The sequence below is a fragment of the Caretta caretta genome, chromosome 1, assembly GCF_965140235.1.
Source record: "Caretta caretta isolate rCarCar2 chromosome 1, rCarCar1.hap1, whole genome shotgun sequence".
NCBI lineage: Eukaryota > Metazoa > Chordata > Testudines > Cheloniidae > Caretta > Caretta caretta.
The window spans coordinates 311,326,367-311,353,995 of NC_134206.1; the positions used below are offsets into that span (position 1 = coordinate 311,326,367).

Consider the following 27,629-nt stretch of genomic DNA (forward strand, 5'->3'; position numbering starts at 1 on the left):
AAGCAGCTTATGTTTGATGCGATAGAGAAGAGGGAGTCGGTGAGTGATGCAAAGAAAAGAATGACATGGTCAAAGCGATGGGCTAGGATCTTTGCAGTAGGATTCTACATGGATACCACACATCTAGATGTTCTCATTAACATTTCATGGATGTTCATGTCCAAATGTGTTACAACTTTTAACAGACAATTTCAAAATATAACTGTACCTTTTGACGCAGGCTTCTATCATATCACTGGCCATAAGTTTAAGTCTCTGCTCTAAATGATGGGCAAATTCTGGTTCTGGCCAGTGCAGATCGAAAACAAACATCTGCAGTGCATCAAGTTTCCAGAAAAGATCTTCTGATGTAGCTGAACCATTGCTATTAAGAAAAACAGAAGATAAATTTATAGGACATATGAAAAAACCACACAGAATAACTTGCAGAAGTAGAGTCCTCCCCTCCTTCCAGTTCACTTCTCACACGTAGCTCCCACAACACAGTTGGGTGTTGTTCCAAGAGCATTAGAGTGGTTGTGAAAGTCCTGTCCTTTTGATTTAATATGACTTCCCTAAGGGGTGAAACAAGTACATGAGTTCAACCCTGGTATCATGGAGGTGGGAGAGGGAAGTGAAGCAACCCAAATTCAAGAGAAGAGAAGAAAAATATGGGCAGAAGGAGTTTTATTTAAGAAAGAACTTTTTAACGACAGTGAACACTTTGCACATATATTTGCTTGCTCTCACAGCACGGGTGGGTAGACCTCCCATAGTACTGAAGAAGTGTAGTGTAGTAGAAGAGCCACACACAGACAGATACTCTCTTGACACATGCAGATTAACTCCCACTGAGGGAAGTAGTACAGAAGATCTCCAAAGCAAGGAAAAACAGAACTCACATTAATGTTAATAAACTTAACATGAGCAGAACAAAAGAAGAAAATGTCTCTATGTCATTTGCGGTTGCCACAATTTTAAAACTCTCCCTCCTGACCAACTCATAGGTTTTAATATATGCATCTGCTCATCATTAATTACTGTGATACCATTACAATATTCAGCCGGAATGAACTCCTCCAAGTGTGCTAATAATGTGCCTATACTCCAAAGCCTGAACTGCTGTACTGAGAGTCATAATGCTATCCACATTAACATTCCAAGTAACAGATTTCAACATACTTCAGGAGCAAAAGTGACAAAAATTTAGTATAGCAGCCTTGACTCAGCATTTTAATTTATAAGTATTGCCATTTTCCTTCCTATATTCTCATAACAAAAGGCCATAATCATGAAGGGGTTGCATGCCTTCAACTCCCACTGAATGAGTCAATGGGAGTTGAGTGCACTCAGGACTGAGAGGGATCAGGGCCAAAAAAATTAGAGATGGAAAAGGCCTAAAATATCTACCTAATGAAGTTGGATTGTTACCTACAGTAATTTGCTAGTGGCTCTGTCTTCTCCATTTTTAAATGACTCAAGTATTGATGCTTCCCCACGTTCCTTACACTGACAGTCCACAGTTTAGTAGATTTCACCATTAGGGAGACTCATGATATTCTGCCTACATGTTCCTGCTTAATAACATTCAGTAACTCTTAGTTATACCTCCCTGTTACGCCCTTGAAACAGAACAACCAGATCTCAGAAGACCAAAGATCTGTTGGGCTGACCATCCTCAACCCCATCTTCTGTGTGTATGTTGCCTGTTTAGATTGCAAGCATTTTGAGGCAAAGACCCTTCCCTTGCACTGAACATAAAGCCCTTATTTACACAGTGGCAATAGTTTTTTAATATAAGAAAAACAAGAGTCCACCGTCCTGCTTGGGTAGGATTCTTCCTTACAGACGAATGAAATAACTCTACATGGTTATCAGATACCTCCCATATTCCCTGGTAGTGAGTTTGTCCTTATATATGTTACATTATATACAAACTTAGATCACAAAATAAGATAGTCAACTGGTATGGATGAGAAAGATGTGGAGAGAGTGTACTAACTAAAAAACAAGATGCGGGTGTGCGCATAAATACACTAACATATTTTCGTACAAAGTCTCAATGTATATTGACTTTGATGAGAGTGCCTATCTGAAAGTAAAGCACATTTATTTACCAAATGTGATAATCACTTCTCTCTATTTGATCTGCAGGGATTTTATGCATTTTAATTTTGTTCTCTTTAAATCATATTTCTGCTTAACAGGACTCCAAACTAAATGGAATCCTCTAAGACTCAGGAGGAATCATGTGCTCTCAAATATTGTCAATGTATTCTTATGCACGTTCGCTCCCTGGTGTCCACTTAAACTGGTTTCATTACATAGCCAAATAAGGTTTTACAATTATAATAATTATAATAATAGCCACTGGTTCTTGAAATTTGAGAGAAGCTCCGTAATAAACATTTCTTGTTTTTTATATGCTTCTGAACCACCATTCTTATTTATTATTTAGTTATATATTGCACAACGATATTCAGAACCATTTTTCTTAAAGATATAGACTAATATTGTATACTACTGACATAAAAGGAGCTGTGACAACAGAAAGAAATAGTGTATTCCAAAACCACACATCTGTCATTTGATTATTATTAACTATTACAGTAAATTACTCTGGAGGATTATGATTTTACACTGACAGACTAAGATTATTTGTACAATGGTATATACTTTATTTGGGCATGATTCTGCACTCTGATCTTAATCCAGTAAAGCACTTGGTCCAGTAAATCAGTACATACCTGCTTAAAGTCAAGAACATTCTTAAATTGATTTGCACTTTGTACACTGGGATCTAATACTGCTGGAGCAGATTGAGATTCAAGGAACTGTAACCAGCTCCTTGAGGTTCCTCCCTTTTCCTGCACCAGGCATATCTTGGTGTAGGAGAAAAGAATTAATTGTTATTAAGCAGTGAATTGACTGAGCACTGTACATAGGAAAAACTCCACAAAACAATGACTCACATACTGAGAGTCAAATTCATTGTTAGCGTAAGAAGTGGCCCTAACTCCATGGGGTTGTAGCTGCTTCTGCCAGTGGTGATGATTACAGTGACTGTGGAACATCTATTGCGTACGTAACAGAGAAAATAATTTATAAATGGAACACTGGTATAATCAAAACAAGCCATAAATCCAACTTAAAAGCTAGGCTCAAAACTTGTAAAAGAGTAAAGATTCAAAACGGAAAGGAAATAAAAATTAGGTTTAGAGTAACAAATTTTAATTAACAAGTAGATTGTAAGAAAAACTCCCATTCTGGTTAATTAAAAGCTTCTACCTCCCCTCCCCCAAACACACCATCCCAGCCCTCTCAACCTTTCAGCATGTTTTCCTTAGCTGAATCTGACGATAATTCACAGCGTTCTGCACGTCTAGCCAAGGTGTCCTCTGAGCTAACTTCTCATGGGACCAATCAAGCAAAATACTGACTACTACACACAGCACTTTACTCTCTTAATATCTCCCTAACCTTAACATGCAATGCCCCAAATGTACCATTAAATTATAGAACCAGCAAAAACAACTGAAAACACAGTAATGATGTTCTTGTGACAGTGTAAAGACAGAGAAGAGTACACATTTAGTGTTCCTAGACACACATTAAAGAGAAAAAATAACTTGTCAATGGAAATAGCAACAGAACAGCTACAGTGATTTAACACGGCCTGTATACAAAGTTTTATGGTAATGCTCAAAAAAGTAAGTGTAAATTATTAGTCACAGAGAGGAAAATAATTTCAATATCAATAACCCCATTTCAGCAAAGCACTTAAGCACATGCTTAACCGAACTACATGCTTAAACCCATCCTTATTCAGCTAAGCATTTGGCAAGTGCTTAACTGCTTTGTTGAAAGGGCTGGACTTAAACATGTGCTTCAGTGCTTTGCTGAATTGGGAACAACAGCTTTACGACTGGGACTTGGATGTTAGCAATGTATGCTAGAATATGAAACCATTTCTTGTCACTTCATAAAACAAAAAGGCTATGGTCAACTAGATAGATGACTTGACATTCTTCGAAAATATTTAAAAATAACTCAGTTAAACCATAGTTTCTGATGTGTTTTAGCTCCTCATTGTATAACGAAATCTCCAGCCACTGAAAACAATTAACTATAAAAATGGCTAAAATGGCCAGCTTTTGTAATAACTTTAAAGGAATTAATCCAAAAATGTGATCTGAATTCCACTGAATGCCTGCCATCTACAATTTTGAATGCAGCGTTTTTGAATGGAATTTCATTTCCATATCAGCCATCAATGGATTAGAAAGATAACACCAATCACTGGTTTCTGAAAGGCATACAAAAAGGACTTCACACCCCAGATGATGTCCCAGCAGATGCTGTTTTACTAGAATGTGCCATGGCACCAGATGCGGGTGGGTATGCCCCACAAGTGGGAATACACATACAGAGGCCACAGTGAAGAACATATTATTCACTGTAATCTGCTCTCTCTCAAACACGATCTGAGTCACTTATCTTGAAACTGAATATTCTAAATTAACTCATGCCCTTACAAAGAACAATGCTACCGGGGTAGAAGGGACAGTGGCTGGCTGGCTGGCAGGCAGCTGTGCAGACAGCCCTGGAAGCATACTGAAGCTGCTAAGCAAGATGTCTCAGTGAGCTTGTACAATGCCTGGTGGGCTGTTTGTTACTGTTCCTTTCAGCAGAAGCGGCACTCTAGCCACTGCCTACAAGCACTTGGGGATGGCAGCACATGTACTAGCTGAATGCTGCCCTTGCGAACTGGATGTGAGAGTTGGCATGTTATTCATCCTTTGCTGAGCACTCTTGTGCATCATTGTGGCAGCTACCCTGAGATATTACAAATAGGAGGACTCTCCTTTATATCCTCTTCAAATAGTTACACGCCGGTGCAGCCGATGATAGAATTGGCCCTATGGCACTTGTACATCTTTAATAACACTCCCTCTCTCACTCATTTTTATTACAAAGATTATGCAAAATTATAAATAAACAAACAGATAAATTACATTAAGAGGACATTATTAAGCTTAGGAAATGCCAGAATTAGGATTTCTGGGCAAAGGCTTACAACGTGACTAAATTTGGGTGAGTTTCCATGGGGATGGCAAAAGGCACACCCCTCACACTAAGGGCACCCCCTGCCAAATTACAAGTTCCTGCTCTAAAGTCTTAAGGTACTACAACTGCTCGAAGAAAAGATCATCAGAATATTTTTTAACATAGGCAAAACAACGTATCTGCCCCTTCCTCCATTCTCAGAATGGCTGAACCCTTTTGGCTGAAATTTTCTGAAGAAACTTAGCCTGATGCAGATAACCAACATGGAAAATTTCAACCCAGTCAGTTACAGGTGGCAAAGTTATAAGTAACTAAAGACAGAGTCTTATAATACAAAGTGTTTGGCAGCCCTGCCTATAATACAACCAGTCCTTAATATCAGTAATTTGGGGAACCTACTATATATATTTTCCCAGGGGAAAACATCTGTGTGTAAAAACCTCCAACTCATGTCCACATATGTAAAATGTAAATTAAAATTCATTTTTACGGGGCAGAAGTGCTATAAGTGCAGATTGTTAGAAGACCACAGTTAAGAACATTAAGTCTCAAAAAAGTGTAAAGTGTGGAGGACACTGTTTAAGACAGTAACCTTCAAAGGACAGGAATAAGCAGGTCGGAAGAGTTTTGAAGGGCAAAACACCACTGAGTTGTGATTCAAAGCTGGAATAATGATTTATAAAGGCAAAAGTATGTAGGTGCAAACTTGCAGTGTTACAGTCAAAACAAAGGGTGTAAAAGCCTAAGGATGGGGAAGAAAAAGGTTGACAATTCCTTAGGGGAGCCAGAAAGAACAAATCCCATTACAGCTAATGAACAAGTGCCAAAAGTCTGTAGACACATTACTCAATACACTTGGCTACGTAATTCTTATCACAAACACAGAACTTCATGTGTGATAATGGATTTAGACATCTGCTTGTAAAAACAAACAAACAAACAAAACAAAAAAAACCCCTTGTTTTCCAAAACATTAAATTATCTTTAGCTTTAAAGGATATTGTCAAGATTAGTTTTCAAAATTTAAAAATATCTTCTGTTGTTGCTTCTACAAAACCCCCTCTTTTGAAAACTTATAAGTGAAACATGTTTCTTTACCCAAAACTATTTTCCTCAACTGTGCATGCACATCCATACTCATACACAAACAGGTAGACACACAAAGCTTCAGTATGTTATTTTGGGATTGATCAACTGGGCATGGGCTACTGGCTCCATTAAAAAAAACCCAAGAAGCATGGTGAAAAAAAAAACACAAAAAGAAACTAATGTAGGTCAAATTTTGGACATACTAATCTTTAGTTTCCCGTTAAGATTGAGAATTTTTAAATCTAACTGGAATCTTGCAAACAAATGTTGAAACTGTTTTCTGAACCATTTTGCACATGCAATGAATTAGTCACATTCATGTGAAAACATGAAGAGCTATTGTAGTTTATGAAAACATGGTCTAAGAACAATTATTTTAATTTTTCTCCCCTGCTCATTAACTGAATAAGAAGAGCAGTTATGGCATTTAGACTGTTAACTGTACCACAACAAACCTTTGCCAAGTTGATTTTAAGTGAGATATTAGCTATAACATTGCTGTATTTTTATGCACTAAAAATGCACCACACACTGACATTCCATGCTTGGCTCACAACTGAGAAATTATTGTTTCCAACTACACAATCCTAAACACCATGCAATCCAAATATCACCAGACAGGACACCAGCAAGGCCATGCAGAGCTGACGTACAGTCAGAAGATCAGTGAAGAATACACACGTGGAATCATATAAAGAAGCCATCCAAGTTGGTGCAGAAAAGCTAGGTATCTGTGGAAGATTAAGAGGGAAACTTGGAACTTTCGGAAGAGCTACATTGGGAAGACTGTTGGTGATGCTCCTGTGAAGAAATAAACAATGTAGGAATACAATAAAAAATAGAACTTACAGGACAATAGAGGATTAAAGCAAATTGGGTATAAAGATATAGGTAGGTTAGCCCTTCTATAAACACTTACTTGACAGGCTGCCAGGACTCTTGTTCAAGACCTCTATGAATGGACTGGGCAATAGATGATTCCATGAGATCGACATAGCGGACGACCAAGGGAACAAAAATTTCCTGCAAGTGCTTGTGAAACTGTCCATTGCACAAAAGTACTTTAAAAACAAACAAAAACAATTCTCAATTACTCAACAGGCTGTGATCCAATTTAATTAGCTATAGCAAAATAAATCTCTTAAAATGTTCTGGTGTGTGTGTGTATGTATATATATATGTAGTTCTAAGAGCAGTGATAGCATGACCCAACCTCTGTAATGAATACCATGTCAGAAAAATTCCTAAGGGCTTTTCTTAAGTTTAGATTAGTTTTATTTTTCAGTAACTATTGTTTACATGAGGAAGACAACATAATAGCGACTGTTTATACCAAGGCTGAAGTTAGCCATTCCAGTCATTCTTGTTTTATATCAGGTAGTTTCTTCTACATAGTGTGACTGACTTGGAAAATAGTATGTTTGCTCATTCACAGATCATACTCTTGTATTATAAATGATAAGTACTGAATGCTCTACACACATACAGAATTAGGCCTCAATTCGGCAACGCACTTAAGCATGTGCTTAACTTTCACTATCATGAAATTTAGGCCAAATAGGGATGGATTTAAGATTGTGCTTAAGGGATTTGCTGAATCGGGGCTTAATAATTATATTGCCTTGATAGAATACTTGGATGCAAAGACAACAAACAAAACAAGTATAAACACTAGTAGTAATGAAATAATATTCCGTTATTATTTGTTATTTATATTACACTACAGCCCAAAGGCTGCAACCAAGATTGGTGTCAAATTTTGCCAGGCTGTATGTATACACATAGGCACACATGGTGCCTGCTACAAGAAGCTTCCAATACAATTCAAGACGAGAAGCAATGAGTGTGACAAACAATAGCAGGTGGTGCAAGAGAGAATGCGTGTGATGATTAATATTATGCAGAAGACTAGTGGGACACACGCTAACAATATGCTCCACTAGAAGATTCTGAATTTAAAAAAAAATCCTTATCCTCTCCTGTGCTCCCTTAATATCCTTCCACACCAAGGTGGTGCGCTTTGGCTCACTGTTATTCTTATATTGTTTTATTTGAGTTTGTTTGCTTCTTCCATATAGATTATCCCCTTCCCAAACAGACTATCCCCAACCATCCTGCTACTTGTGGTTGTTCGTTCCTTTTAAAAATCTCTATATCACCAATATAATTAAATGTACGTAATATATAGAAACAATCCCCACAACTCCCTCTGGGTTTGGGTCCCCATCATCTATTTATAATTCCCTCTGTCCCAGGGTAGGGGACCCAGAAGTATGATCACTTGTTCTGTACTGCTCAGGGAGACGGGGTGGGTTCCTGCAGGGGACAAGAAGGCAAAAAGCCATGATCATTTATGGTGTGTCTGTGGTCTGTATCTGTGAACGTGATGTTCATTGCTCACCGCAGTGTTCACTGATCCTGCTCCCCACACCCTGTCTATCTCCAGACCCCATAAAGCAGCTCACCCGGCCCCGATCCTGCAAGACTTACACATATTTTAAACTTTATGTATGTGAGTGTGTGTGGAAAGTTAAAAACATGCTTAAGTCTTTGCGAGGTCAGGGCCAGTCTGGAACTACTGACCTAGCAGGGTATGTCTACACAGCGATTTGAAGCCCACGGGTGCAAGCCTCGCAGGGGTCATGTTAGCACCCTAAAAATAGCTCTATAGACAGTGCTTTGAAGTTGGGGCTGGAGTCGTCGGCCTCTGACAGACGCATGGAACTGCCACAGCTCTGCACTATTGTCCTGACTGTTGCAAGCACAGGATGCACAATTCTCTGGTGTTTGCAGAGCCGCAAGAAAAACTGCATCAGTGGTGATCACTTTAGATAAGCTATTACCAGCAGGAGAGTGGGGTGGAGGGAGAGAAAACCTTTTGTAGTGGTAAACACCCATTTTTTCATGGTTTGTGTGTATAAAAAGATCTTCTGTGCTTTCCACAGTATGCATCCGATGAAGTGAGCTGTAGCTCACGAAAGCTTATGCTCAAATAAATTGGTTAGTCTCTAAGGTGCCACAAGTACTCCTTTTCTTTTTGCGAATACAGACTAACACGGCTGTTACTCTGAAAAGTGGGGAACATGACAGTTTAATTGAGGACAGATTGCTGTGGGACAGTGAAAACCAACTCCAGGTTTTTGGTGGCATTGACGGAGAAGCAGCAAATGGTGGAGCACAACATCTGGGCCTCAAAGCAGGGACACCAGAATGAGAGCTGCACTGACAGCAGAGGAGTGAGCGATGATTGCAACATCGGATTGCTACTGGTGAGTTGTCATCCAAGTGCGCAGGGCCATTAATTGTGACTCAGAAATATGCAAGACACAGTGGATGGATCTATAGCAGTGGGGTTCCTGAACTGCGATGGAGTGATAGACAGCATGCAGAGTCCTATTTTGACACCAGTCCACCTTGCCCAAGAGTATATTAACAGAAAGGGTTACTTTCCTATAGTTATGCAAACATTGGAGATCATCGGAGACACTTCACCAACACTAGTTTTGGCTGGTTAGGAGAGCCATATCTTTAAGAACACAGTACTGTTCAGAAAGCTGCAAGAAAGGACGTTCTTTTCCAATTGGTGGATCACCATTGGGGATGTTGAAGCTCATGAAGCTGTCCACTGACCAACTTGACAGCAACAAGGAGAGATTCAGCTATTGGCTCAGCAGGTGCAGAATGACATGTTAGTGTACTTTTAGAAGACTGAAGAGATGATGGCATTGTTTACTCACAAGATTGGATCTCTAGGAAAAATATGCCAATGGTTATAGCTGCCTGCTGTGTAGAGTCCTGCCCAGATACAAAAATTTGGATCAGCATCCAAGGTAATTAAATTGTATCCGACCCACGATCTGCACTCCACCTTTTATATGTATCTGCATTCGCACCCACACCAGCACCCTCTAGAACAGCGGTCCTCAACTGGGCATCTCTGGCCCTATAGGGGGCCGTGAGCCTGTTTCAGGAGGGCCGTGGCCCCATAGGGCAGAAGCCCCAAACCCCAAGCCCACCATGGGGCTGAGGCTTGGTGCCCTGAGTCCCCCATGGAGCTAAAGTCTAGAGCCCTGGCACTCCCTCCAAAGGGGGGTGCCAGGGCTCGGGACTCTGGGCTTTAGCCCTGTAGGGGGCACCAGGGCTTGGGGTTCAGCCCCATGGGCAGCCCCCCTGAAACTGCAGCCCTCCATTGAGTACCATTACTCTGAGCCCTGTGCAGAAAAAAAAATTGGATCTGCATCCAATTCGCAAAGATGAGAAACAAAGAACTGCATCCGGGCTGCGCATATCTGTGGATGTAAAGCGGATATCCATGGATCTGCAGGGCTCTAGTGCTGCATCCTGCATAATACCTGTGAGGTAAAGTGGGAAAAGTTGCTTCTGGGGTGAAGGGCAGAGGCGGAGCAGCTGTCTGCTGAGTTTGAACAGCCAGACGCAAGGGCTATTAGAAGATCTCAGTGTGGAGCTATATGGCTGAGGGAGGCCTTGAGAGCATTTTAACAGTGTGCCATTGTAATGTACTGTGGTGGACTGTGCTCTACTTGGCCTGCAGTTCTGGGGCCTGTTAGGAATTGTATGGTGCTTGGTGCCATCTGTGAATACAAAACTGTCGATGCACCTCTTAATTTTGTGGGTCTTGCTGTACATTTATGATTATTACACTGTATTTATTACTGAATGAATTATGTCACACTGTACAATAACAAGTAAGTGGGTGCATTCAGTACTGCAAGGCAGTCTGCAGCATATGTTGTGAACTAATAAAGATGAACTATTTCCCACAGAATAGAATTTTATTGAGTAACAAAATCAGTGTTAAAAATCGGTGCTACTTACAAGCAAATACATTAAAAACTTAATAAATTAACAGAACAGAATGTGATGTCTTGAGGGGGCCATTTAGGGATCTGGGGCAAAAATTGGGGATCAGTCCTGCTTTGAGCAGGGGGTTGGACTTGATGACCTCCTGAGGTCCCTTCCAACCGTGATATTCTATGATTCTATGATGTCCTGTTCCTTTAAATATTTGAGCACTCCCCACACAGTGCAAAGCCTCACTTTCATGTTAGTTTCACTTTTGCTGCCAGAACAATAGTTTTGACAGCAGTGAGCTGTGGAGCTCCTCTGTGTCTGCATCTCCTTCTCAGCTGGGTGCAGATAGAACATTTGGTGGTGAAGGATTTCTGTCCCATGAGTGTCCTACGCTGCCTGTGCCTGACCAAGAAGAAAAAGTAAGCAAAGAATATTATAAAAAGAGGGGGAGAGTTCACCTAGAGGCACAAGGAGACAGATGGCTGCTTTTGCTGTTGGGACATCATGAACCAGACACAGAGAGAGGGGGAACTCACAGTAAAGACAGAACAAAGGGATAGGTTGCTGCCTGGAGCTACTGCAAACAAAGCACTGAGAGGGAAGTAGGCAGCCCTATTGGCTGACCACGTGCAAGCAGGCAAACAACTTAGCCTGCACAGGGGATGTACAGCCAGCAGAGGGAGCCCAAGTACATCCATAGGAAAAATTCTGCAGTCTGCACACAGCCAGAGGAGGCAGATTGTTCATTTGTTTGTCTTTCTGCACTAACAAAAAACAGTTTCCCTGTGGCAGAGAAGTAGTCCAGGAGGTGTGAAGTCTAACAGGAGAGTAGAGAAGTGGCAACTTTGGTGGGCAATTTTCGACAAAAAATGCGAATCATGGAAGGTGTACCTTGAACACTTTGAGCAGTTTATAACCCACAACACCATTTAAATGGACAGTGAGTTTCAACCTTGCTGACAGCGATGGGTCCCAAAGGCACATGGACAAGTGTGACCTATTGTCTCTCCGACTATACCTGGAACTGCCATGTACATCACAATTACTGCACCAGCGCAGGAACATTTTTCTCCTACCCTATTAACGAAAACAGAATGATATCGGGGAAGTGGAGCGTCAGGAGCAGTTTGCTGCTGCTCTAAGGAAGTTGTCAGAGCACTGTCAGTTTGGACAAATATTAAATGATGTCCTGCATGACCAATTTGTCTCTGGATTATGCAATATCAAGATCCAGAAGAAGTTATTGTTTGTATCAGCATTTACATTCAAGAAGACAGTTGACGTGTTGGGATGGTTGGTGTCTGTGCTTGGCAGTACCACCTAGTCATGATACTCTGGGCTGCATCGTCCAGTGGCAAGAGTCAATAGTCGCATTGCCCACTGGCAAGAGTCAAGAGCCACGTTGCCTAGCAGCTGAAGGGAGTGTCCGTATTGCCCAGTGGCAAGAGTCATCAGTTGCATCACCCAGTGGCGAGAGTCAATAACCGCGTCCCCCAGGGGTGAGAGTTGAGCCCCATTGCCCAGTGGCTGGAGTCAATAGCCACAACGCCTAGCAGCTAAAGTCAGTGTCTGTATCGCCCAGTGGCGAGAATCAATAGCTGGGGGTATGGGAACCTGGGCCCACTCTGCTCCATTGGGTTCCAACCCAGGGCCCAATGAAACACTAATTCAAACTATGTGACCTAGGAGGTGGGCATCCTATGCCTGCTCCCTGGGCCACTTCCTATCCCAACTTCAGTTCCTCTGCTGGTGCCACTGGTTTGCTTCTGAGTTCCCCCTGGAGTCCTCTTTGGTTACGATCTGGAGGCTCTTCCTCTCTCGGTTGGGGATCATCATTGCTGTCCTCTGCTGTTGAAGCGCCTGCGGTGGCTTGGCCATGGGGCCTGATCCCAGCCACCTGGGGCCCCAGCGGCTTCTCGGCAGGAGCCTGCACCGTGTCTGCCTAGACTGAGCTGAGCTGCTCCTATTTGAGCTCAGCACCCATTGTAAGCATGCCCAACAGGATGACCAGGCATGGCTTTCTGGGTCCAGAACTGCTCCTTAACCCTTACTCCCCAGTGTTATACCACATCACATGAAGTAGCAGTCGCAAAGGAAACTGCAGAGAAAAATTTAGCATGAACTGAGTTCATTTTATGAGATGGCGAGATAGAGAATGTAAGGAATTTCCATGTGGCCAGTGTGCACAAACTGCATGCTGAGAAAGGTTGCTGGGCAGACCAGGTCATTTGGAGACAGTGCCAGTTGAAAAGACATATTGTTGTGACCTGCCAAACAGTTCAATGACCAGCAACGATACATCCAAGAAGACATCTGTGAAGACTGAACCTAAGAACAGGATGGCAGTTGAGAATTCATAATGCAGAAAAAGACAAAACCTCTAGTGACACTACCAAGACCTAACACCATACATGTTATCAGAAGCTGGAGTGAGAGATGGCACGTGGGTTACACTGTTGATTGAAGGAGTTCCTACAAGAATGGAGCTTGATATTGGAGCTGTTGTTTCACTGATGTCCGCATCTACCTATCACCGGACATTGTCACAAGTTTCTCTGGAAGAAACCTCCACATTTTTGAAGATTGACACCTAGAGCCCTGAAAATCTGAGGATATCCTCAGACCATTTTTGTGGATCGGATATGGATACAAATTTGGTATCCGCGAAGGAATATACCAGAAAGAAGTAGGTATCAAAAGGGATAGTCCAGGTGGAAATTAACCTAGATGAAGAATCAGTTGTATTACTCTTGTATGTGACTGAACAAAAGTATCCACCATTATTTGGTAAACCTTGGCTTGAGAAGCTCAAGGAGAATTGGACCAAGATCAAGGCGATCAGGAAAGCACCTTGAAAGCTTCCAAAAATACTGGGCAGACACTTCCAAGTTTTTGAAAAAGAGCTTGGACAGATAAGCAACGTGTCAGTGAAGCTCACTGTTAATTCTGACAGCCAGCCAAAATATTGCAAGCCCAGAGTTATGCCTTACAATCTAAAGCCTCTGGTAGAAGCTGATTAGGACTGTTTAGTGAACACTGGAGTCTTATCACTGGTTTCACGTAGGGAGTGGGCTACACCCATCATACTAGTGATCAAGAAGGAAGGCTCAGTCCAAATTTGTGGCGATTTCAAAGTGATGCTGAATCTAGTTTTATGTGCAGACCAGTATCCCACTACCTCATACTGAAGGTTTATTTGTTTCAATAAATTGGATTGGCTCAGTACATACTGACAAATGGAGATTGATCCAGCATCTTGTAAATATCTCACAATCAACATGTAAAAAGGCTTATTTTGTTATAACGGATCACCTTTCAGTATCACATTGTCACTGGTCCTGTTTCAGAAAGCCATGGATGAGATCCTGATGGCATTGAATGGAGTTCAATGCTATTTGGATGACATCCATATTACAGAAAAGGATCAAGAGGATCATCTTCGAAATGTGGATGCTGTTTTGCAATATTTGAAAGATCATGAATTGGAAGTACGTCAAGACAAATGTGAATTTTTCAAACCTTCAGTTGAATACCCTGGACATGTAATTGACACCACAGACTTAATGAAATTGCCAGAGAAAGAGAAGGGTCGTTCTTGAAGCGCCATTGCCCGAGAATGTGTCACAGTTGCTTCATTCTTAGGACTGCTTAACTACTATTGTATATTCCTGCCTAATCTGGCAACAGTCTTGGCATCTTTACATGAGCTGTTACAAACAAAGAAAAAATGGAAATGAGCTAAAGAGTGTGATTGTGCATTTAAGGAAGCAAAGAAACTGTTGACATCAGCCGAGGTTCTTATGCATTTTGATGCTTTGCTACCACTACAATTGGCATGTTATACTTCATGATATGTGGGAGCAGATCTTTTCCACATTTTTCCTCATGGCATGGAGAAACCAATTGCCTTTGCATCACAAACAGTCACTACTCTTGAGAAGAACTATGTGCAGAGTGGGAAGCTCTAAGCATTATCTTCAGAATTCGAAAGTTCCATATCTATTTGTATGACAGACATTTTACCTTGCTGATGGCTCATCACCATTACTTTCAATTTTTGGACCAAAAGATGGAATTTATCATTAGCTGCTGCTTGTATGCAACAATGACATGGCTACTTTCAGGTCATTCTTACATTATTCAATTCCATAAAGGGACTCAAGCACGGCAATGCTGATGGGCTGTCATGCCTAAGCTCTAGTCAACCCAAAGAAACTGCAGATAAAGTGTTCTGTCTCCATTTGATGTATAGGTTGCCCATCACTAGCACAGAAATCAACAAAGAAATGACGAAGGATGGTGCGCCTTCTCTTGTGAAAGGAATGGTGCTACACAGTATAGTGCTGTATCATAAGAATCGGGTTTACACAGTTTCTGTCACATCAATGTGAATTATCTATAAATCATAGCTGTATTTTATGGGGAATGTGAGTGACTGTTCCAAAATCATTTCAATCTCAGGTTTTAGAGGTCATGTTGGCATTGTACTGATGAAGGCCGCAGCCCAGAGTCATGCCTGGTGGCTGGGGATATACAAAGATATTGACAGACAGGTGAAGTATACTAATGTCACTAAATTCAGCACAATTCTGGCTCAGTTCATCTACATCCTTGGTCATGGCCTCAGACTCCTTGGATACATATTCATGTGAACTTTGCCAGATCTTTAGAAGGTTATATTATTTTCATTGTAGTTGATGCTCATTCAAAATGGCCAGAAGTTTTCAGAAAGACTTCTAATACTTCTAAGACTTCTAGGCTGAAAGGCCTAGGTTAGTGCCAGCTATATACTGATCAAATATGGCACAGGAAGCAACTTCTTCACACTGCTCAGCCAGTGTTGCCCAGCCCCATCCTGGATGGATTGTCTCCAGAGACTGATAGGGTTGTTTCGGTTTCTGTGCCCAAGCTGCTAAGATCTTTGGACATCTTTGTACCTTGTTTAGCCAATTTGGTTTACCGTTACAGTTGGTGAGTGACAATGAACTTTAATTCTTTTCTGAAGAATTTCAGAGGTTCCTAGCTTCAAATGGAATTCAGCATGTACCTTCAGCTCCTTACCACCCTGCTACAAATGGACACTTTGTACAGACACTTAAACATACCTTAAGAGCTAATAAATCTATTTTGAATTGTCAGCAGAAAGTGGACAATTTCTTCCTTGTCTACAGGAACACATCACATGCTACTACCCTACAGTCACCTGCAACTCTTTTCTTGAAGTGATCTTTGTGTGCTTGTTGGGACCTGCTACATCCTGAAATTGCTTCACATGTAGCGACTTCCCAATCTATGCAAATCGATCAACTACATGAGACTTGTCATCACTTTTTTTCAAGTAGGAGACTTGGTGTGGACTTGAAACTACAGATGTGGAGTGAAATGGGTACTGGAGAACATGTAAAATGAATGGGACCTGTTTCATTCGTGGTAAAACTGTCTGATGGTATTTTATGGAAATGACATATTGACCATTTGCAGCCTCGACTAGTACCGGAGTCCAGGGATGTTCCAGTAGGACTTTCTGTTCCTCTGATCGAACCTCCTTCTGTTACAACTCCTAATTTCAATGACTTGTTGGAAGAAACTTTGATACCAGATCCAGTTGATTCCATAGCACCAAGTGTTCCTCTTGTTCAGGACATATTGCCATCACACATTATCCCAAGAGAATGCGAAAACTAGTTGTGTGTCTGAATTTATAAATTGTTCAGTTAGTGAGTTGCTATTCCAGGGCAGAATAATCCTGTGCAATTTGAGAGTCTGCAACAGTCCACCCTCAACTTTTAGCTAGGTTATATAGTGTTTCATGTCAACCGCGTAAATGATAATGTATATATATGTAGGAAGTTTTTTAAAGTAGGGTGGAGGAATCTGTTCTGTTCCTTTATATGTTTGCACGCTCCTCCCTCCCCAGTGCAAAGCCTCACTTTCGTGTTAGTTTCAGTTTTGCTACAAGAACAATAAAAAGTTTCCACGGCAACTTGCTGTACTTAAATGTGTATCTCCTTCTCTGCTGGTCCAGATGTAACACAGAACTAAATGGGAAAGAACATCCTGGTGTGGAGTGGTAAGTATCAGTATGAGTCCCCTGATGCCATGGGGAACATTGAGGGAGTGGGTGCAGGGAGGTGCTATAATGGAGTTCCCCATAGACTGCAAAGGGAAGTGAGCCTGGGATTGTCAATCTGTACATCCGCAGGAGTCTGAAGCATCTGTGTTTGTTGCTGGAGAAGCCCCATTATGCCTTGGTGTATCTCCCTCTCCTTTTTCTGCAGGGATTCCAGTGCCTCTCTCCTGTCCGCTCTTTCCTTCTCCATACAATCTGAAATATTCATCCTCTGCTCACGTTCCAATGCAGCACTGGTTTGCAAGATTTTGCTGAACATTTCTTCTCAAGTTCTCTTCTTTTCATCATCTAGAGCAGGCAGTCCCTGGGTGTGCAGGGGGAAACCCTCAAGGCTGCAACCACAGCAGCTACTGCTAAAACAGACAGAGGTATCATTGTCAGTATAGTCACGATAAAAAGCAAAAGTCAAGATTCAGAACTCCCTTCCCTTGCTCCTCTAAACAAGACATGCTTATTGGCACTTCTGCTTTGGAGTGCTTGTGCATGGCACCCTTCACAGCACCAGCCATGCTGACTTTCGCCTACCAGGGTGAGTGAAATGCGGAGGGAATTGCTCAGTTGCATGAAACTGAGTATTAGGCAATGGCACTAAACAGTGGTACAATTTTCCATAGATGGTGGTGATTTTAGCTGATATCATGGAGAACACAGTGGCTGCTGGTGTCCCGCAGCTGCTTGGGTTCACGTGCCACTTCCCTGTTTATTGCAATGGTGCCTGCTAAAGTTACGGCAGACTGGCATGGGGAAGCATCCTACAACGGAGGAAGAAATAAGGCTGCCATCCCTAGAAACTTTTGGGAGAAGATTGCAGAGTATCTCCATGGAAGTTTCATCCAGATCTCTCAGGAAGATTCAAGGGACAAACTACATAAACAAACTGCTCAACATGGCCACCCCCAGCTAACAGTTCTAGGGAATGAAAAGCAGATAACGCTATCTCTCTCTTTGTTGTAGCGCTACCTCTCTAGTATGAGTAAATTAATTAAAAGTCAGTAGCTGTGTCTTGCTAAGTTGGGGGCACCATCAGTATATCTTTGTACGAGAAATACATTTACACACTTACCCGAGGTTCCTTCCCCCACAGCGGACTTTCCCGTGCTTGATTGCCAGGACTGACTGGACTGTGGTAGAGCCTCAAACAGATCCTGGTTTGCGGCATAGCTGTATCCCCAGTCACATGTCCCCCATGCTCCTCCTCATCCTCTTCCCCTGGCGTGAGGATGAGGAGGTCTGTGTTTCGGGTTCCTTTGAGGTATGCATGATGCTCTGTGGGGTGCTGCTGGGGTCTCCGCCAAATATGGCAGCAGCTCTTTGTAAAAATGACAGGTCTGCGGCTCAGCATCAGGTTGATTGTTGGCCTCCCTGGCCTTCTGGTATACCTGCTGCACTTCCTTTGCTTTCGGGCAGCACTGCTGCTGATCTCCATTGTTGTCCTTCTCTTGCATCCCCTGTGCAATCTGCTCATTGATGTCCACACTTCCATGACTGGTCCATGGCTGTGCCTGCACAGCCTCATCTCCAGCATCCCCTGTCTATTCCAAGCCAGAGCGCGTCTGAAATGTGTAGCCAGGATGCACACAACAGTGGAGAGCTGCTAGGTGTGCTCGCTAAGCTTGGCAATCAGGAAAAGGCATTTCAAAAAATCTTGGAGTCTCAAAGAGGGTAGGGGGGAAGGCTTCTGGTCTCTATGAGCCCTGCATGGTAGAGTTCACAGTTGTGACCAGCCTCAGGCATTGTGGGACAGCTACCGAAGGACTGTTAGGATCAACACAGCTAATGCAGTGTCTACCTTGGCATTGTGTCAACCTCAATACATTGACCCTGGCTCAATGCCCTTCGGGGAGGTGAGGTTACTGTGTTGCCAAAACGGGGCACTTACACTAGTGGGAGACAAATTTTACGTGCAGACACCTGCACAACTTACGTCTGCATAACTTTGTAGTATAGACCAGGCCTTATTCTGTGCCTCAGTTACTTGTCTGTAAAATAGGGATACATAGCACAGCTCTACCTCACAGACCATTACGATGCACTGTGAGATCTCCTGACGAAAAGTGCTATAACACGAACAGGCAGCGTGATTATTACTACTAGAACTACCACCATTGCTCTTTCCTCCCTGGAGGATGTTGGGGCCTTCTCAAAGGAATACTCCTCTTGGGAAATCCTTTGGTGGAGTACATCTGGAACAGGTGGGGGCTTCTGCACAGGAGGATATGCCGCCCCTCTCCCATTGCTGCCAGCAGCATCAGGGGGTGTCACCGCTGCTGAGTGTCTGGACGCAATTTGTTGTTTCAAAGGTAACCATCAGAAGACAATACTTATTTTCTTTAAAAAGGACAGATATAATTAACCACCCTTGCATTCCCCTCCTTGCTAAGCTGTGCAAAGTATTATTTTTAGAAGTGCTAATAATTTTTAACTACTTAGCTTCAGCATAATTATTTTTATATTTGGTATCAAATTTGATGCCCATTTTAGAATCACTTAAAAGCAGACTGTAAGCTTTTTCTGTTTGTATATTTTTAAAATCAGCATAACTGTGATCCATAATAATACAGAAGAAAGGGATTATATACTAACCCAATGGTGCCTAATACATACAGATAGCAGGTATGAAGCCCAAGGATTACCCCAACAACAAAAAATTGATCACTAGCCTGAGACATAAAAGATGGGCGGTTCAGAATATCTACCAGAATAATTTTCAAGGAGGAGATCTTGAGCAAGACAAGCCCAACACTGTTGAGACCTTTAAAAAACAACAGTGCCAGTTTTAAATCAACATGCTACTTAATTGGCAGTCAATGCAGACAATGCAAGGCTGGCATAATATAATCACAGTTGCTTGAATGGGTGAGCAAGCATGCTACTGCTTTCTGAACAAGCTGTAGAGATGCTCTGCTGCATGCCCTGCTCAGATAGAATTACAATAATCAAGCCTCATGGGCAGGAGGACATGTGTTGTGAGGATATTGTGAGGCTGCAATGGGATTAGAAAGGGCACAGCAAGTACAAATTGTGCAACTGAAAAACCCCATTTTCATATCAAGCCAATGCTTGGCTTTGTCGGGAAAAGAATTGTGTAAAGTGATGCCAAGATTTTTAACATGACTCTACCTCCAAACAAATCTTTCTACAAGTGGGGACATGAAAGAGGAGTGAGCTTTCTCATACTGTTAACACAGCAGTAAGCCTTTTATTTTCCCAGGGTTGAGGACATGGCAGCTCTGATGTATCCCTCTAGAGAATTCATTCAAGCATTCCTCCAGGGCAGAGAATAGACTAGCAGGGCCATGGGACAAGCGGTATAATGCTGAGGATCATCAGCATACTGATGAGACCCTACCCAATGGTTAGAAATGAGCTTACCAAAAGGTATCACCTGTACATCAAACAAGATGGAAGACAAGAGAGTTCCTTATAGGAATGCCACACTGCAAATTCCTCAGGGATGTCGTGCAATTGACCATCAAGTACTGACTTGCTCCTATATTATAGGTATGAGTGGAACCACTAGAGGGCAGCTACAGACACACCAGCAAAGTCTCTCATTTGCCAAAGTAACAATTGAATGAGTCCTATTTACTTGGCTGCTTGTATCAAAAGCTGTTCAGAGTTCCAGTATGACCAAATAGACTGACCTAATTTAAAACTAATATCATCATCCAACTAAGCAACAGTGCTAGATCAGTTTGGAAGATAATCCATAATAAAATCCTAGCATGCTGCCTCTTTGCACAACAGATCTGGCAATAGACGGCCAAAAATCACATGCTGATTGTAAGTTACTGTTTCCACTTTAAGTAAATAGGACTCATTCAATGAGAGTTAAAGGGATTTGTCAAAAGAGCTTAAAATAAGGAAACTTTGTCCAAGGAAAGAGTAATCCTAGCACTTATCTTCAAGCCATTCTCCTTTTTCTAGTCAATTCACCCATCCCACATTCTCTGTGCATGAAACCATCCTACATTCACATAGCACAACACCACAAAAATGACGTACCAGAGTAAAAAAGACAAAACAGAAATACTTCATATGTACTCTTCCAAAGCTGATTTTGGGAGCAGGAAAATCCTAAGGAAGATCCAAGGAATACTGAAATTAAAAATAAAAGCTACTTTTACCTTATCCTTCTTGAATGTTCTAAATATAGTAAAATATAACCAGTGATCGCAAGACCAGTTTCAAATAGCATTAGCTATTGCAATGTAAACCATACTGCAGCACTGGAATAAGGCTTCACCTCCAGAACAGGGGAAACAGACTACATTGCTCATGTAGGCTAAGAATTATGAGGGGCTGATTCTGATCTCACTTACAACAGTGTAAATCAGGAATAACTCTAAAGTCAGTGGAGTTAAGCCATCCTCTGAAGAAAAGGGACAGGAAAATTGCATGAGTTTCACAAACAGAACCCCCCCCCACATACATACCCTGCACGCATGCACAAAGAAAGGGCCTCTGCAGAACTGAAAGGAAGGAAGAATGATGCAACTTAATGTCAACCTCTCTCCCACCGACTAAAATTGTCCTATTTTTGCAGATAGTCTAAAAATTATCCTGCCACCGCAATGGATTCTCTAAGAAGGCCTCATCAGGCCCTGCTGGCATATATGCTTTCTTATTCCATGTTACTGTAAACGGATGATAATTGATTATAATAATTGTATTCGCAAAAAGAAAAGGAGTACTTGTGGCACCTTAGAGACTAACCAATTTATTTGAGCATGAGCTTTCGTGAGCTACAGCTCACTTCATCAGCTCACGAAAGCTCATGCTCAAATAAATTGGTTAGTCTCTAAGGTGCCACAAGTCCTCCTTTTCTTTTTGAGAATACAGACTAACACGGCAGTTCCTCTGAAACCTGTCAATAATTGTATTGTATTTTTAATTAACAGTATTAAAAATAAGTAGGATTCGGGGCACTGGAACAATTTTTGTCGTGGGGGTGCTGAGAGCCATTGAACCAAACTGTAAACCCTGTATATAATGGAAACCACTTCAAGCCAGGGAGTGTGGCAGTACCCCCAGCACCCCTGGTTCCAGCACCTATGGTAGGGTTCAACAAGAAAATGAACTTAGGGATCAGTGTTCTATGTGTGGCTGTTGAAAATGGTCCAGTAAACTGGAAAGAAGAAAGACAGCTTATATTGCATTTTTAGTAATTTTCTATGAAGAATACTATGTTTTCAAACCTTTAAATGGCTGAGCTGTTATTCACACATTGGCAAAATCTGCTAGTGTATCTTCTCATTCACACAGGAATCTGTCTGCATGTGCAAAGGGAGGTAACCATGATTTTTGTAGATGTATTAGTGGAAACAGGCTTCAAATTTGACCTAAATGTATTTTAAGGACAAAGAAACTTTTAAAATTCTCTTACCCTGTGCTAATGAGACCACAATTAAATTCCTATTTAAAAGATTAAGCAAAACAAAAGGCTCACTCAAGAATTCTTGTGCATCTAAAATGCTCACTCAGCCAGCAGGAGTTTTGGGAACCCAAGTAACTCTTTTGCCTGAAATTTCCTATAGAACTATTTAATCAATGATCAGCACTAAATTTTAGTGACCCAAAACTGAAGCTCTGAACTAAAAGGAAGGTTATGGTACTATAGCTAATTTTTATCAGGCATGGGCCAAAATATCTGAATCCTTATACTCAGGATAGATTTCCATTAACTGGGAATTTTTCCTGGTATAAGAACTCTAGGATTTGGTCCTAAAGACTTTAAAATCCAAGTCAGAAAACTCTCATGGGAGTGCCAGTTGGTATTATAGATCTATCATACACAGGTCAGGCTTCAAATTATTGCTCCACTTGCCTGAAAACAAGCACTTCAAACATCACACACTGTTTCAGAGAGAGAAATGATCAGTAACAACAATAATGACTTTTTCAAGGAGATCATCTTCTCAGTGAGGCATTGTGCTGGTCAGTGAATCACAAATCTGATTTATCTCCTCACCCACATACTGTAGCAGATGTACAACTTGTCATTTTAGATTTTTAATATTTAGTGCCACCAACAGATTTCTGAATCTGCTTGTCCATTTCTACCATAACCAATCAACTACTTCATTGTCATGGGTATTAAATACCAACATTTCATTCACATCCATGCCAATCTGCTGTTTTGTTTTTTTGTGATTCTTATTTTTTTCCTTCTTGTATTATTATATAATTTTCTTTCAAACTTTTATTTAATGTATTACTTTCTTCTTCTTTTGTTCTGTTAACCTGTTACTGCAGATTCTGTTATTAATTTCCAATAACTAACAATGGTGCACACAATGATGTCTGCCACAATTTCTCATGAGTTATTTTTTTTTACCCTTTAATATGGCCACTACCGTTCCCCTTCTGAGACAGCAGATGACTTTGTTGTAATTTTACTAGAGTAAAGAAAATAAACAATAGAAGTCATACCTTCCTTCTCGCTCCCCTCTCAAATGAAGACCTTCCCACATACATAACCATCCCTTGCTCCCTCCCTCTGTTACATGTGGGAAGAGCTGCCTCTCCTCCTTACCCACAGCAACATCAGAGAGAGGAGGAGTACTTGTGGCACCTTAGAGACTAACAAATTTATTTGAGCATAAGCTTTTGTGAGCTACAGCTCACTTCATCGAATGCATCCGATGAAGTAAGCTGTAGCTCACGAAAGCTTATGCTCAAATAAATTTGTTAGTCTCTAAGGTGCCACAAGTACTCCTTTTCTTTTTGCGAATACAGACTAACACGACTGCCACTCTGAAATCAGAGAGAGACTCACGCTACTTGTCCATCTCTCCTGTCTTGCCAGCTTCACTCTCCCCAACTATACCTCACATGACTTGTGCAAGCAGTTACCAACTGATGTATTGGCTCCTACCAGTGAGGGTAAATTGGGTATGTTGGAAGGTACCCCAAAGGGTCAAAATTCTTGTGAGAGGAAGTTGAGGTGAGGTAGAACTTGCTCCTTCAAAAAGAAACCCTATCCTAGCCCCATCTTTCAGAGGACAAAAGCAGTCACTCTCCTTGGCAGAGTACCCAATAGCTGATCCCCCAAAACCTTCAGCAATGGACAGCTTTCACCTGGGTTAAACATCGGAGAATTAGCAAGCAATTAGGTAGAGCTCTAGGGCAAAAGCAGAGAGCTTGCAGGGCACTAAAAATTCACTACAAATAAAAAGAACCCCAAGCAAATAGCAGAAGCACTGCTGTCATAAACATAAAGGGAAGGGTAAACCCCTTTAAAATCCCTCCTGGCCAGAGGAAAAATCCTCTCACCTGTAAAGGGTTAAGAAGCAAGGATAACCTCGCTGGCACCTGACCAAAATGACTGATGAGGAGACAAGATACTTTCAAAAGTTGGGGGGGGGGAGGGAAAAACAAAGAGTCTGTGTGTGTGATGCTTTTGCCAGGGACAGAACAGGAATGGAGTCTTAGAATTTAGTAAGTAATCTAGCTAGATATGCGTTAGATTATGATTTCTTTAAATGGCTGAGAAATTAAGCTGTGCTGAATAGAATGGATATTCTTGTCTGTGTGTCTTTTGGTAACTTAAGGTTTTGCCTAGAGGGATTCTCTATGTTTTGAATATAATTGCACTGTAAGGTATTTACCATCCTGATTTTACAGAGGTGATTCTTTTTTACTTTTTACTTCTATTAAAATCCTTCTTTTCAGAAACGGAATGCTTTTTCATTGTTCTTAAGATCCAAGGGTTTGGGTCTGTGTTCACCTACGCAAATTGGTGAGGATTTTTACCAAACCTTCCCCAGGAAGTGGGGTGCAAGGGTTGGGAGGATTTTGGGGGGAAAGACGTTTCCAAACAACGCTTTCCTAATAAAAATAAACCCAGATAAACGTTTGGTGGTGGCAGTGGAAGTCCAAGGGCAAAGGGTAAAATAATTTGTACCTTGGGGAAGTTTCAACCTTCGCTGGTAAAAGTAAGCTTAGGAGGTTTTCATGCAGGTCCTCACATCTGTACCCTAGAGTTCAGAGTGGGGACGGAACCTTGACAACTGGGAAGATTTGAAGGTCTTTAATCCATCCTTTTATGATGTCTATATAGGAAGGAGTTTGAGATTAATGGACAATGTTAATTGCCAAAGCCAAACACAGCAACTGGGTTATAATGGATAACTGCATGTGACTGATTTTTTTTCAAATAAATTACTCAGTTCGACATGATATATCGTGTAAACATGTAGTTGGCATGGAACTGATTTAGAACAGTTGGGGTGCTGTTGTATTTTTAACCTGAGACCACTTCAAGTTGTGTTCAATCATATATAGGCACTCCATAAAGTTAGGTTTAAAGGCTCAAAAGCTTCTTTATTCATAATGCCACTATTAAAAAAAATCCACCTGACTTAAAAATGATTGAACTGGTTTGTCTCACACATGGAGATGTTACATGCCAAGTTCCTGCACATCCCAAGTATTTTGTAATGAATGACAGCCCCTCATGAAACATGGGCTTCAATGTTTCATGTAGAAATGCTGACACAACCTCAGCTATACTAGCATGTTCGCATCAATAACATTTTCTGTGTAAATCTATGCTTCCTTTCTTACAGATACCCACATGCCAATGTACATTCCACTCACAATCACACAATAGACAGTTGTGCATTGTCAATGCCCTTTTTTTTAAAGGACGTGTAGCCTGAGGCATGAGTGCGAGCTTTTCCTGTCCCTCCATTTGGACTAATAAGAATGTTCTAGCATTATTCCTTTAACCAACAACAGCCATTATGACAACATACATCAGGAAGCAAGCCCTCAGTGTGTGGCCTTTTTTAAGTTGGCTGCGGTCATATTGCCCACTGGGGTTGTAAGGTTTACTCAGAGCAGCTTTACAGATATTTTCATTGAGCAATACTTTATGGGGAGCACTTACTTGCCTAGAGACCACATGAGTTAACAGCACAGCTTTCCTAGTTTCCACTAATCTGGAAAAGTGCCTGTGTCAGCAAGTAACGCAGCAATAATGCCAGGCAACAATACATTGAGTGATGCCAGAAAGGAGAGAGAGATGCAGCTAGGATTAAATGGGACCTTGGATCAGAGAGAGATTTCTTGGGAAGGAAACTAATTGAAAGGTGAGACAATTTTTACATTCTTCCAAAATGCCTAACCCCTTCCCCAAATAAACCAAATATAACCTCTCTTCATGCTTACACATGATCTGGAGGTAGCAACCTGTGCTAGCAGATGATGAAACCAAGAGAGATCTATTCATGGTGAAATCATCCGAAATAAAGAGAGATCTATTCACAGCTTTTTTGAGGTACTAAGCACAAAAGTAGACAGCCTATCAACTATATCAAATGGGAACAAAAAACCAAATATGGTCCCATAGTATATGCCCATGACTGGAATAAGCCAGGCAGGTAGGAGAAGCTTAATAAAGATGCACTAAAATGTAGGGTTTCAAACTATAGTTTACACAGACCATGCAAAAATAAATAGATACATAAGATGGAAGATATAGGTTCTATTCCCAGCTCAGTTTCTACCCTGATAAGTGACCTTGAGCATGTCAACTCATTATTCTGTGCCTCAGTTTCTCCATCTGTAAAATAATGATAATTATAGTTCTTTATAAGGTGCTTTGAGCTCTGGATGAAAGGTTCTACATTTACACTAGGCATTATTATTATTATGACTAATAAATTTGAAGGATCAGTACTACTTTCTTTTCTACAGTTGTTAGCATTAAATATAAAACAATGGGTAAGAGCTGAGAAAATACCTGAAGTCCGGCAGTGGTCTTGCAGAAAATATAGTAGTAAACATGTTATGAAAGACTATAAGCAGAGCTCAGGCTGCACAGGAAATCCTAATTTTATTATGATCTGTATCTTTATTATTTTTTAAAAAAATGGAATTTCTGTCATGTTTTAAAAAGAAAATCTCACAATATATATAACTATCTGTCAGACAACAGAATGCTGTGTACAGTCAAATATGCAAAAGTAGGAGTTGCATCTTATGAACATCTTTCCAGTCCTGCCCCCTTCCATATATACTCCAAATGTATTGTATGAAAAGAACCAGACCTCCTTGGGAATCCAACCCCCTCTCATATGCGCTCTTACCTATACAAGGCTCATTTGCACTCTGCCTCCCTCCCTGTACACTTTCTCTAATTATACAAAAAGACACAGCAGAGCTGACAGACTTTCCAAAGCTATGTTCACATGCGCAGAACCAACAGAATCCCAGCAGATCATTAAGAGATTTTGTGACAAAATTCAGTGCAGATGTGCAAAGTGTATTGTTCAAATCTTTACACTTTGACTATTCACAGCCAATTTACCAGATCACTGAAAAGAACATCTGCCAAATGTCTATTTTCACTGGGCCAAATGGTAATTTTAACCATCTATTATACAGTGTTCAAAAAAGTTCAACATTTTTGTATAATGGGAAGACAGGACATCTTTCCAGTCTTCATTTTTGAAAATATTGTTTTGTTCAAGCTTAAAAAAAATATACAAAAAAGAAATTACCCATGAACGGAAAACAAACTTCCCAAGTTTCAACTGCACACACA

At 41.1% G+C, this 27,629-nt stretch overlaps 1 protein-coding gene across 15 annotated transcripts in view; it reads right to left on the reverse strand.

Moving 5' to 3' along the window:
* Positions 1-27,629, reverse strand: part of CADPS2 (calcium dependent secretion activator 2) — a 560,752-nt gene that overhangs the window by 65,824 nt on the left and 467,299 nt on the right. For 10 of the 15 annotated variants that reach the window (XM_048836201.2, XM_048836202.2, XM_048836197.2 and 7 more), the window contains 3 exons: positions 7,055-7,196; positions 6,817-6,936; positions 209-364 (listed from right to left, as the gene is read on the reverse strand). In XM_048836201.2, coding sequence (XP_048692158.1) covers positions 209-364; positions 6,817-6,936; positions 7,055-7,196 — 418 coding nt within the window. The remainder of the gene's footprint in view (positions 1-208; positions 365-6,816; positions 6,937-7,054; positions 7,197-27,629) is intronic. The other 5 variants (XM_048836203.2, XM_075124451.1, XM_048836206.2 and 2 more) reach the window with 1 other exon arrangement.